At 33.8% G+C, this 12599-nt stretch overlaps 1 protein-coding gene across 1 annotated transcript; it reads right to left on the bottom strand.

Annotated features, from left to right (window-relative positions):
- Positions 1-4115: 4115 nt before the first annotated feature.
- Positions 4116-7569, bottom strand: LOC117322611. Its single transcript, XM_033877548.1, is given in 4 exon segments — positions 4116-4840; positions 4843-5588; positions 6407-6473; positions 7184-7569. Coding segments are annotated over 4 exon segments (1425 nt in total). The 5' UTR covers positions 7539-7569; the 3' UTR covers positions 4116-4583.
- Between the last annotated feature and the right edge of the window lie 5030 nt (positions 7570-12599).

The following is a 12599-nucleotide window of genomic DNA, read 5'->3' on the forward strand; positions in this document are numbered from 1 at the left end:
TGGGAATTTTTAAAATCAAAGTCAAATAATCAACCAATGTAAAGCAAGCTATGTAAAAAGAATTATTAACATTTATATAATGATTACAACCATGATCCTTAGAACATTATCTTACCCGTGTCAGGACTCTCTCTGATCTCCAGTACTTCCATGACTTCTCTGTACCTATTACTGTCTCCCCGCAACACCTCACAGAACTTCTCATATGCATGAGACCCAGTTTTTATCAACGAATGGAGGAATTTGTCAGCTCGCATCAAGCGAGTGTTAGGCTGAACGGCTTTTATTTCTCGTTGAGTACTTTCAGAGAAGATCCCTGTAAACTCCTGAACAATTTTGTCAACCATGAGTTCATTTTTCACTAAAGTCCAATTCTTTATCAACCGTCTTTCGTCCTCTGGGTCCATGCCAGCCCCGCTGGACGCCATTTTGAAAATGGCTTCGCTCTTTTCGCTCTCTTTGTGGTTACATATGGAATGAATTTCCGTGTCGTTATCTCTCAGTTGACCGATCTGGTCATTTCTCTAAACTCGGTATGGGAACCAATCAAACGGCTTCATATAAATGACGTTCATGTGAGTTCAAAATATTACATACTTTATACTGGGGAACCCTTAAGGCTGGTAACTGATAAAATGACTCACAGTTATCATAATAGACTTACAAATTGATCAAAATTATTTTCTTATTTTTCACAGTAGGAAAACATGAAATCAAATTATTGTGTTAAATTCTGAAGATGAATATTAAGATATAATGAGTATCATAAAATGACAATGTTTTACCGGACCCCTTGAAGGTCCTCCCTAAAAGCTAAATTTGGACATCAAAACAATACAGATTGTTTAAAATGAATATATCTACAGAATCGGCGATCCAACTCGTGACCCGAGTATTCGGTTATTGTTTCTTTACCCCTATGGTGATACATTAAACCAAAGATCTCTCGAGCGGGCCCTAGTCCTTTGTGACTGATAAGACAAACTTATAAATGCCTTACCGAAATTTCCGAGGTATCCATTTCTTGCTATGAAATAAACACCATTAGCACAAGACCAACACTCTATAGCATTTGTGGACTTCTAACAAACCTAGTCAAATCGATTTGTTAGCAATTTATTTGTCGTCATGCTGGCGGTGTTCAATTACTGATATGACAGCTTGTTGTTAGCTCAGACAAGTTTTGCATCATGTCTACTCGTGTCGCTGTTAAACAATATGACCATATCATTTCGATTGTTTAAATAGTACATTTTCGTTTACCCTTTTTAAAATGTAAAGTATTTTTTTATTCAAGACAATGTTCAATTTTAAAGTTAAATTCTCATTAATTAACATTCTTCAAAAGTCATTACTATTTTATTCATTTTGATGAATTTTAACGAATATCATCAATGCATGAAAATTCATGAATAGTTCATAATCACATACAATTCTCATTCATTAAAGTTCTTCAAAATTCATTATCAACTGTTTTTACTATTCCATTCATTTTGATGAAATTTGATGAATATCATATATGCATGAAAGTTCATGAATAGTTCATAATCACATATGATGAACGATCATGAATTTTAAATTCTTTAATTGCTTAGCGGTAAATGAACACGGAGAAGCAAAATTTGCATAATTTTATAGATTACAACCTGTCCAGGCACACTTTCTATCTGTCAAAATTTCGCCCTTTTGACTGCTAGCGGAACCAATTTTCAAAACAATTTGAACTCGTTAAATGACGTTAAAAAGGAAAAGTAATAGTCAAAGATCAATTCAAATACTGAGGTTGCGGAGTCGCTTCAACCGATAATGTTGAAAATGACAATGTTTCAGAAAGTATTCATTACCTAAAACAATACTTAATATACAAGTATATCTTTCTATGCAAATGAAGGCATACGGTGCCAAATTAAATGCAAAATAATTAATCAATTATTGTTCCCAAATATTTATGCATGTCATTTTAAAACAAACTTTTGCTGAATATTCTAGTTAAATATTTCTATCAAACCACAAAAATGTATTATGATACTCGTTAATAAATGGCCTCCACCCAGTCGTTATAGTTCACACAGTTCGTTCCGTATTATTGAGCCTCCATTGTTTGTAATCGAATCATAGTTAATTGATCTTGATATTTTATAGTGGTTTGGCAGGTTAAATATATTAGATAATTATATGAAATGCATAACGTATAAGAACCATGATAAAGTGCTGAGAGCAATCGGCTTATTCACGGGCAAATATAGAAAACAATTCACGTCGACTGTTGGCGATAAAGTAAAAGCCGCTAACTCTTCAGAAACACATGGTCGCCTACTCCTTGTATTTTTTTCGTGAACTTTTGTTCATATTTTGCCCCCGTTTTGTCGATCGGGTTTTACTGTTTTATTTTTTTCATAACAATTGTCAATAAAATTATATATTTATATTTACGTGGTAAAATGACTATACATTCTACTATATTCTCCAGTCCATGATGTAAACTTACAGGAAAAATTGTCTTTGTGAGATATTATTTGATTAAGCTGATTATTTATAGTTAATATTCACTAACTATTCAAATTTTTAATGAATGTCGTTTGGAGTCCCGACTGGATTACTCAAAATCATAAATATTTCACCTAACAATTAATACCGCGTATTCAGCTTTAAGTCAACAGGTCTATTTCATACTATACAATTGTCAATGAACACCAACCACGATAGTTTCCATTGAGCACTGCACTGAATTATACGGAGATATGGATTGTATTTATATCGGTAACGAGATTTTTGGAACCAAATTAGGTCTGCCTGTGAAAATATTGCCAAAATCGTGATAGCAATATGTCCTATTGTTCATTACGAATTTCAGTAAGGTGTCAAAGTAATACATTATAATATGATTTTAGTTAAGTCAATGATTTAATTATTCATTTCGGTTTTCTATATAAGTTATTATTATTCATAGTTTTGTAATCGAATTATTACTACTGCTTCAATGCAAACAACATCAATATACTTGTGTTTATCGCATAGTGATAAGAAAGCAAATATTTTTTTCTTATAAATATGTTTTGAAGCTAACCATATGTTGAGGTCGTAGGCCCAGGTGTTGTCTCAAGTCCGAATGGAACATAATCTCTATAGAAATCATAAATAAACACGCAAGCGTGTACATAGAAATCTTTTGTTTTATTTATATTAACTTTACATGCTCGTACATAATATGTAGTAAAACAATGCATATACCTGTAACAATCACAATAGAATGCTCCAATGCACTTACATAAAACAATAGATCATGGACAATGCGGTAGTTGGACTGCTAATATATATGACCGGAGAGTCTAACCAGACTCCTATAACATTTCCAAACACAAAAACAGACATCAATTGTTTGTTAAACGTTTTTTAAAACTGCTAAAACGTATCATTCAAAGCAATAACGCATGCAAACATATAACTATAAAGATAATTCGGTAAATGAAAAATGTCGGTCAGGGGAATAGGTACAATATGCAAAATGTGTCAATGGGTAGTTATCCCGTCTTAAACATCTTGGGCACGTACACACACATATAAGTCAAATAATGAAGGTCAAACATGGTTATCTAATTATAACGACGAGATTGATCGTCCTCTAATCATTTTTCACATTATAGAGGACATGATCTATGAAATATATAACAATACCTAAATAATAACAGTTTTAGTATACTCCATATATAATGGGGACTGTTTTGACATCGCTATCCCTTACATTTACATATTGTTGTATATGATTAACATAAATAAAAACGAAAAATATCATTCAACCAGTATTAATGAACAAGACACTTTTGAAGACATGTATAGCTGGATTAGTGTGGTCTTATTATATATAAACATCATTATTTAGTAAGAAATATATAATTTCCTTTATGAAAAAAAAATCATTATTTGGGATTGAAAATTTTACATTTCTGTGATTTTCCATGATTTATCAGCTGATCATAAATATTAAAGTGACAAGATCCAATACAGTATATATACATGTATATGACCAAGTAAGAAACTAGCTAAAGATATCTCTAAATATACATAATCTTCAATCTTCAAAGAAAATAAATGAACTATAATGGTTTTGTCTGAAATATGGTGATATCCTTTCAGATTATCACTTCACTATTATATAAAATATATCTACCGTATATATAAATAAAACATTATTGAAAACATGAACGTTTAGTGGCTGAAGATCTACATATAATTATTCAACCGTAGACATTCCTTTCATACTGGTTGCATGTAACAATGATGAAGTGAGAAACATGGGTGATAATCAAAGTCTTCAAGGTTGCAGCGTTAAATTTTACATGGCCTTGGTAATTCCTAACCTGTGTTCTTGATTCTAGAAAGATCTACACCGGTTTCCATTAGTTCAAGGTAGAACATAGTAGTCATTTCCATATTATGACGAAACCATCTTGTGCCAAGTTCTTTGAGTAGACCCCGTAAATATAAGCAGGTGACTATCTCACAATAAAATTATGGTATAGAACCAAACCACTTTCCATTATGAATACCACCATTAAATATTCATAACAATATTGCCAGATTTGTCAGTTATAAAACATTCCTAATGGCCGTCTAGGCTTTATCTTTGAAGGATCGCTTCTCCTGAAGTTTCTTTTGGGCTGTTCTAGCTGTCTCATTCTAGCATCCAGGCTCTGCAGGCGTTCTTCCCCAACTCTCTGTTTGAATTCCAGCTTCAGTATCTGCTGTTGTTGCTTCTTCTTGTCCTCTCTAAGTATTAAGATTTCCTCTTGTTGCCGTTCATTGTCTAGTTGTCCTTCCTCATGTAGAGTCTCCAATTTCTTATTTGTTCCTTCTGTCTGGCGATATCGTTTTCGATATCCTGTATTTTCATCAGCTGGTTGTTAAGTTCCATCTCCTTCTCTTCCAACGCCTGTTTTTGCTCTTCAAGTCTCTTTTCCAGATCCTTCAGTTCAAACTCTTTCCGGTCTAGTTCATCCTTAGCTTCCATCACACCTTCTCCTTCTTCCCTGAGCTTTTTGTTCTCCAACTGAAGTTGTATGATCCTGTGCTGAAACGAGTTCAGTTTTTCAATGAGTGCACGGTTAGTTTTCCTCAGACGTTCATTTTCTGCCTTAACGTTTTGAATTTCTTCTTCACTCACAGGTTCTTTGCATGTTGTCTTTGCAAATTTTTGGAAAAGTTCTGCAATAGTTGGCGCGATGCGTACTAGTTCCTGTTCCAGCGCTTTCATGTCAACACCAGGTGTTTCAGCGGATGCTCCTTGTGTATTTTTATCAGAGCCAGTTGCACCGGAGGAATGGCCTCCGGAAGCTGATGCCATATCCGAACGTCCCTCGTAATCCGAGTTTCTCGATTGTGTGATTATTGCTTCTCCTGTGCTTGGTGCCCTAGCTATTCCCCCGTATGGAGCAATTGCATTATTTGGTGGTACTTGGTTGGTTGGTGGGAACGATTCACTGGCGGACGACTCGGACCGCCATGCACGACGAGCGGCCGATTTACCTCTTCGTTGGTTCTTTTCGCCTGTTTCGCCATCCCTGCTCGGCATGCTGATATCTGTACTGGCACTCTATCAAAGACAGAGAAAATTGATTTACACACGTTTGTTTTCTTGTATCAATGATAATGCTGCCACATCACCTCTGGAGTTATTATATGTTAGTTTTAAAACATGATTTATTTTTTGATGAATGATGAGGAATGGGACATGTGCAAAATTAAATGTATACATGTATATATATTAGCGACATACCATACATATTTGGAAATATAAATTTTATGTTTATAAAGCGATGCAATTTCAACATATCAATAGATTTTATGTGACGTTTAACATACAGGACGTCAGCATAATGATATAGTTATGCGTATATCTACAAATACCAATACTCGGCAAAGGGAGTTCCCCTGGCAATTACTTCATAGCTCAATTTAATAATCCAAAGTGTCTATATCAAATCGTACTAACACAGGCAATACTAAAATTAAACGAAGAAGTCGTAGAAGAACGGAAAGTTTAATACTTATTATTGGAGTATTGTTTTTAGAAACAAAAAACAAAACAAAAATAACATAATTATAGACATAAGAATATAAAACAATATGAAAAACATCTTATCAAGGATGATATGATCAGTAGTTCTACGTGATACTACACACCTTCATATACATTTACACAACATCATGATAATAGAAGTGGGTCAATGTTAAGATATTTAAACTTTTTGTAGAAATAAGAAATAGTCTACACAATTGTCCCTGTAATGTACTATCAATGCTACTCCTGTAGTTTGATAATAACTTATTTGCTTTAAAAAGTCTGCTACGTATATTTGTTTTTGATGTATATAAATATAATATTGGTATTAACTAATAACTTACAGACGAAGACATGCTGGAGATAGGCCTCTGAGATCCTGACATACCGGAGTCTGGCCGCAATGAGGGAGCTCCTGAAAAAGCGAGCAAATGACGTTGTTGACTCAAATCCGATGGCAGCAATTCACGGTAGTGTATATTAATGTATTAATTTTTTAAATTGATATTTATAGCAAATCTACTTTATGCTATTCATTTGACGTATATGGTTTTGTACCCACCCCCCATTTTAATGAAAGTTGTGTTTGCATATGTTTTACTGTTATCAGGGCCTCTCCCTACAACACTCCCACAACACTCCCTACAAATGTATACTACACAGTATACATTTTCAGAACGGATTATCTCCCTTTATTGCCCCCACATTCAATTATAATAATATGAATTATGCGAGCAATAGAAAATGCCTCTATTGTGTCATACATATTTGCTTAACAGGCCAAACATAAACTTTTAGAAAATACTTAGGCCTTGGATTTTGCGATATATCATATTATATAAATAGTACATATATTGTAACACAAATAATACTGAAACTGTCAATATGTTTTCTCTATACTTGTCAATATCTACATATACCCTGTATATTCCTATGTATTTAATAATTCATATTCTTTTGGGTCAGATACGATATTCATCTGCCAATATCATTCTTATAAACAATTTCTGTATTACTGGAGGCATCAATATATTTCATCCTTTATATATAAATATAATATATGGAAACTATTAAATAAAATAAATATATTGGCAGATCTCGCTTAGACCGGCATTTCGCTCTCACCTGTATTTGCGGGTCTGACATGCATGGCGTTTGAAGCACCCCCTCCACCAGCTCCCCCTCCCGAGTTGTCGCTTATCTCCAACCTTTCCATGATAGCTTTGTATCGGTTCTCGTTGTCACGTCGCATGATGTTACAAAACGTCTCAAATCCTTTATCCCCGGCATTTATCAGGTTGTTTAGAAATTTTTCAGCTTTCATCTGCCTTGTGTTTGGCTGAACACTTAAAATATCCCTTCCTTGGTTTGGGGCGAATATGCCAGCTTCGACCATTCCGTCCACAATTTCATCTGCTGGAAGTTCATTCTTAAGGTAAGCCCAGTGTTTCCAAATCTTCCTTTCGTCTATTGAGCTCATCTTCGTGCTGAATAGCGGTCAGTTAAAGAGAACTTTCTTCTCAAATAAGTTAATAAAATTATATTTTGATCACATAATATTCCCTGCGTTTGTTATGTGCGCCGCCATTTAATCTCCCCTGCCGTATGACTATGGACTTTTTACGGGCCAGCAAACTGGCCAATCACAGCTACCTTAAATTGTTTACAGAAGTCATATAAGACAATAGGAAAGGCGATTTCCGTTGTAGAGTTGCATTGTCTTGCATATATTTCATTGTTTGTAAGCCAAATACGTCAGGATTTTAAACCCTGGCTGAGTCACTGTAGAAGCATTACTTATACAATATTATAAATGGGTTGATAGCGTTTTAATTATTTTGTATATGTCATTCTGTTATGGACCAGATGGTCAAATTTCCTACTTGAACCTGATGTTTCTAATGATTACATTATGTTTCGTGGACAGGTTGTTTATTATAATAAGAAAATTTAAAGTCTTACCTGGAGTTTAGTCTACGGATAACACTACATTGTCTCTGTGAAAAAAGTCCGTATATGATATTATAATCTGTACCGTCCAATAAAACGAGGATAAAATATAAACATATATCTATATTTGAAAGGAAATCCTTGAAAAAGTACAAGGATAACAAGACCACGTGGCCCGGAAGAGTAAGCGTCTTTTGCTTCATCGATGACACCCGCCACATAAATCTAGGTCAAACCCGGGCTATGTCTCAGAATGTCATGTCAAGTATGGCAAATATCTCCATTTGTATTCCATCAGGATTATGTAAGACGTTACCATATGTGAGCTCCTAAGAAGTTCCGAAAATATTGTTAGTCATAAATCATTTGAACAGATACAACTACAAAAATGCACATATATGGTTTATGAAGAATAGTTTGCATGCTATTTCATTTCTATTTATGTATTACAGTTTGATAAAATGCGATATCCGTCTTAGAAACACTAACGATGTAACTGGTATATTTTTTTTATATCTTTCCCATTTCATTTTCTTTTTCAGTTGATAGGCATACAAAATTTTCTGATCTAAAGGTAAAGGTAGGTTATATAGAAGCTGTCTGATATACAGTAATGATGTTTTCTTTCCTCTAAAGTAAACATTGAATGATCATTTGATGAAGTTATTTCTGTGTGTTCAATCTTATGTAAATCTGAACAGAATACTCCAAATCAATTTAAAAAGTGTTTGAATCTTTACAAAATATTTAAAATTAGGTTTGTGTTAAAAGTAGTATAATTCAAATTTCACCAAGTGGAAAGACTTTGAATAAGAATTAAAATGATTAATTCTTTACTAACGTTTCAATTAAAACATTATTTTCCTATCGAGACCAAATCAAAGCTTTGGTTCAATTATTTTCGCTGAAATGGAAAACAAAAACTGAAAAAAAAGTATGTTGAATCTCAGAATCATAGGTACTATCCGAAGGATATGTCAAGGCAGAAAAGGAAATGAGAAAATGTTTTGAGGTCTCAAAGACACACCCATTTATTAACCAAATTGAAAATAATGGTAGGAATGTGATTTGAAAGGATGTTTTCAATGGAATGTATTAACTAGCGACAAAAGCTTTGTTTTAAACACCCTTGCGGTATGCCAGATATTATTTAAAATGACAAAGTTGGTTCTTTCTTCTCAGTTCGTGAATTTTGTTATTACCCTAGCATAATGATGATCTATACTTCCATGGAGAGTAAACGAGTATAAGATTACCCCAAAACAATATACGCAATCATACCGTAAAATATTCACAAAGCGTCAAAGGACATCTTTAAAATCGAAATGAGAATGGTATACAGGTGACAGACATTGGGATAACAAGTAAAACATATTCTGTTATGTAAGATTGGTCATCAAATATTTTTAATCGTGTTATATATATCATGCAAAGAGAGACAACTACTCATAGTATTGAACACATGCCGAATGTTTTAACCCCATTTACCTGAATAAGCACGTAAATGATATAGTTATATGGTTCAAATGATTTATCAAAACAAGGCACACACAATCAAAAAATGAATTTCCACTACTTAAATTTTTGATTATTTGTATTTATAGTTAATTAAAATCTAGCATTTCTTGTCTCGACAAAAAGACTAGCATTAAATGGAAACTGCCGACAGAAAATTCCACAATTAAAAGCTGTTGGGCAAAATTGTTGAGTTTTTAAGCTTTTTTCTATTGCTCGAATTTAAACTCAGCCTCAGAGTCTGACTGGTTGAAGCCATGACAAGTCAAGCCCCAATGAGTCCTATGAGAATGTCTATAGTATGTAAATATAAAAGAAAAACATAAAACAGAAAAAGGAAACATACAAAAGCATTGCCATCATAAACAAGAATGAGTGGAAATGGTGTGATTTGCAACAAATGGTTAAAACTGAACATTTAACTTTTACGATTTTCAAAACTCTCAGAGGTCAAAGTTCAGTAAGGCAGTTCAAGCGAATGAGCCAGGGGAGATAAAGGCATAGTTATTGCTTATATCAAAGGCATAATATCAAAAGAAATACTGATAAATAGATAACAATCGATGTTTTAGTTATAGATTTTAGCCTAGACATAAATATATTTGTTTAAAAAATGAGCATGTAAATTCATTCAGCAATACTTCTCATCTCTGACGCAATCCCCTCCTCTTTATTTGAAATTTTCTCAGAGGTCATATAGGAATTGCAGCGAATGTAAACACCTAGAAACATTCATAAAAAGCACGAAAACATTATTTTGGAACTACTAAGCTTTATATTCTTTATATTCTATTTCGATGGTGATACATCATTGATTACGTTGTCAGAACATTGGTTTTCATTTTGAAACTCTGACTTAATTTTGACCTATACTTGCATGGAGTGTCTTCGATGTAGCAGAAGTTGCTTCCCCTAACCGAGCGCCTGGTCTTTTTCTCCGTATGATTTTTTATGGTCATCCATATCATTCTATGTTTTGTTTATAGTTGCCGATTTCGTTTTGCATATCGGTATTTTATGGTAACTATCGACAATTAGAAATACAGTTAAAACAGACGCATCAATCTGTACGTTGTATTGTGATGCTGAAATCAGGACGTTTTTCTTATTCCAATCTTCTTAATTGAAGCATCTAGATCATCTTCAGTCAGGGCTGGTCTGTACTGTCGTTGTTGTGTCCTTGTGGCACTTTACCTTTATTGCTCTGGAAGACACGCGACGGGCCTCTATGTTGTTCCCTGAGGTAGTCACCAACTAATACAAGGATACCTCGCCTCAAAATGACCCTGGCTGCCCATGCGGCGATAAACCAAGCAAGCAAACAAACAAAAGGACACTGCATGTTATATAGGTTGCAACTTGTTTGTGATTTTGTAGTACTCATTAAAATAACATTCCAGCAAACTCAAGCCTTCGAATTTCGACTTCCGGCTTCGAATACTCCGTATTAGGTGTGATGCAATATTTATTTCTGTTAAATAGATCAATGGCGGACTACTAGATTAGACTTTGTGTTGCTATTTTAGATGGCCAAAGAAAACACTAGCTTTAACTCAGGGAAAATGCATAATGACTGCTTCTTACTTTATATAATGTTATGTCATCATGTATTGTGTCCTCGGTAAAACTTAAGTTGGTTTTGACAAAAAATTGCGTTAATCGCAGAAAACAAAGAATGTAAATTGAGGTTACCATTTATGTTTCGAAAGTGTTCTAGATATTACAGTTATACTCTATTGTAACACTATCAATATTATCTCTCAGCTCAAGAGGTACACAAATAGTATAAGGACTACAGTATAGACTGCAATTTAGGCTTCCAAAATTTAAAGGGAAGAAACTCCAATACGACTACAGCGATACAATAACATCTGTTCAGTTTTACCACCCATTGAATATGACCCCTGTCAAAACTGTACCAAGTGTAAAGTGGCATGGGGCCTCTGATCATGTGACTATATTATTGGAAATAAAAGTGTTGTCTACACAGAGGTCACTAGAATTAAACCTCTTGTTATCTTTTAATTAATTAATAATTTGCATATACAAGCTATCAATTATCACAGTTTAAGTAAGCGCACCACCAGGAAAAACCAGAACCATTTTGTATCCCTATGAAATAGCGTCTTCCAAAGTTGTAATATATAGATAGATATTTATGTGTATTCCCATCAAGATCGATTGCATTTTTATATATAATCAGTAGAAGTCTTTGCTGTTATTCATGCCAGTTAAATTTCTGATTTGTTTATATTTTACAAATGGTTGAATAATCCTTTGTTAAACACTCATTTATTTAATAATATCGCATAGAAATTGTTAAATATGAAAGAAACGTTTGCTGTGTATTTTCACCTAATTTACCCACTATCCCCGAATAAGTCTTGAATATTCCTTTTTTTTATTGTGTCTTTCTTTGTTGTCTGTTGACTTTGAGCAAAGATGGTAATTACTTAACTCTGTCATTTTTTAAATGTACCGATACATTTATTAAGGTGTCCTGCATCTGAACTAGACTACGGAAAGCATATATACATGATTGACGTTACCTGTGACGAATGATTAACATGTGTACACGTCATGGCGTCTTTAGAAAATCAGTAGAACAGTCTGTCATTCACAAAAGACCTTGTCCTTGCCAGTTCATGGCAGATCATGAGTTGTATGAATGTCTTGTCCAATGCGACCTCGACGGGATTGTTTTCTCTATCAGAAAATCTTTTGAAATGATCGGTACATGTCAGTTATGCAAATCTACCCGTATGTATATGTTAATTTGTACCGTGACAACCAGCACGCATCTCTCGATAGATCAGTTTTTCTCTGTAATAGACCGAAACATATGTATGATGATGTTTATTTCATTACACAGTTAGGTAATAAAATGCAGGTAGATTCACATATGTTTGTTCGCGACATCTCTGATGCACCAAACACATTAGGAGAATCAATAAGCTATGCCATATCTGCTCAGAAAATATCAATTATGCTTTATCAGATAGTTTAACACTGAATAAACACTATGGCCGAAATAACATATTTTTATGTAGACTTAAACTTTGAAAGAACCCGACAG

The sequence above is a fragment of the Pecten maximus genome, chromosome 3 (genome assembly GCF_902652985.1).
Source record: "Pecten maximus chromosome 3, xPecMax1.1, whole genome shotgun sequence".
Taxonomy (NCBI): domain Eukaryota; kingdom Metazoa; phylum Mollusca; class Bivalvia; order Pectinida; family Pectinidae; genus Pecten; species Pecten maximus.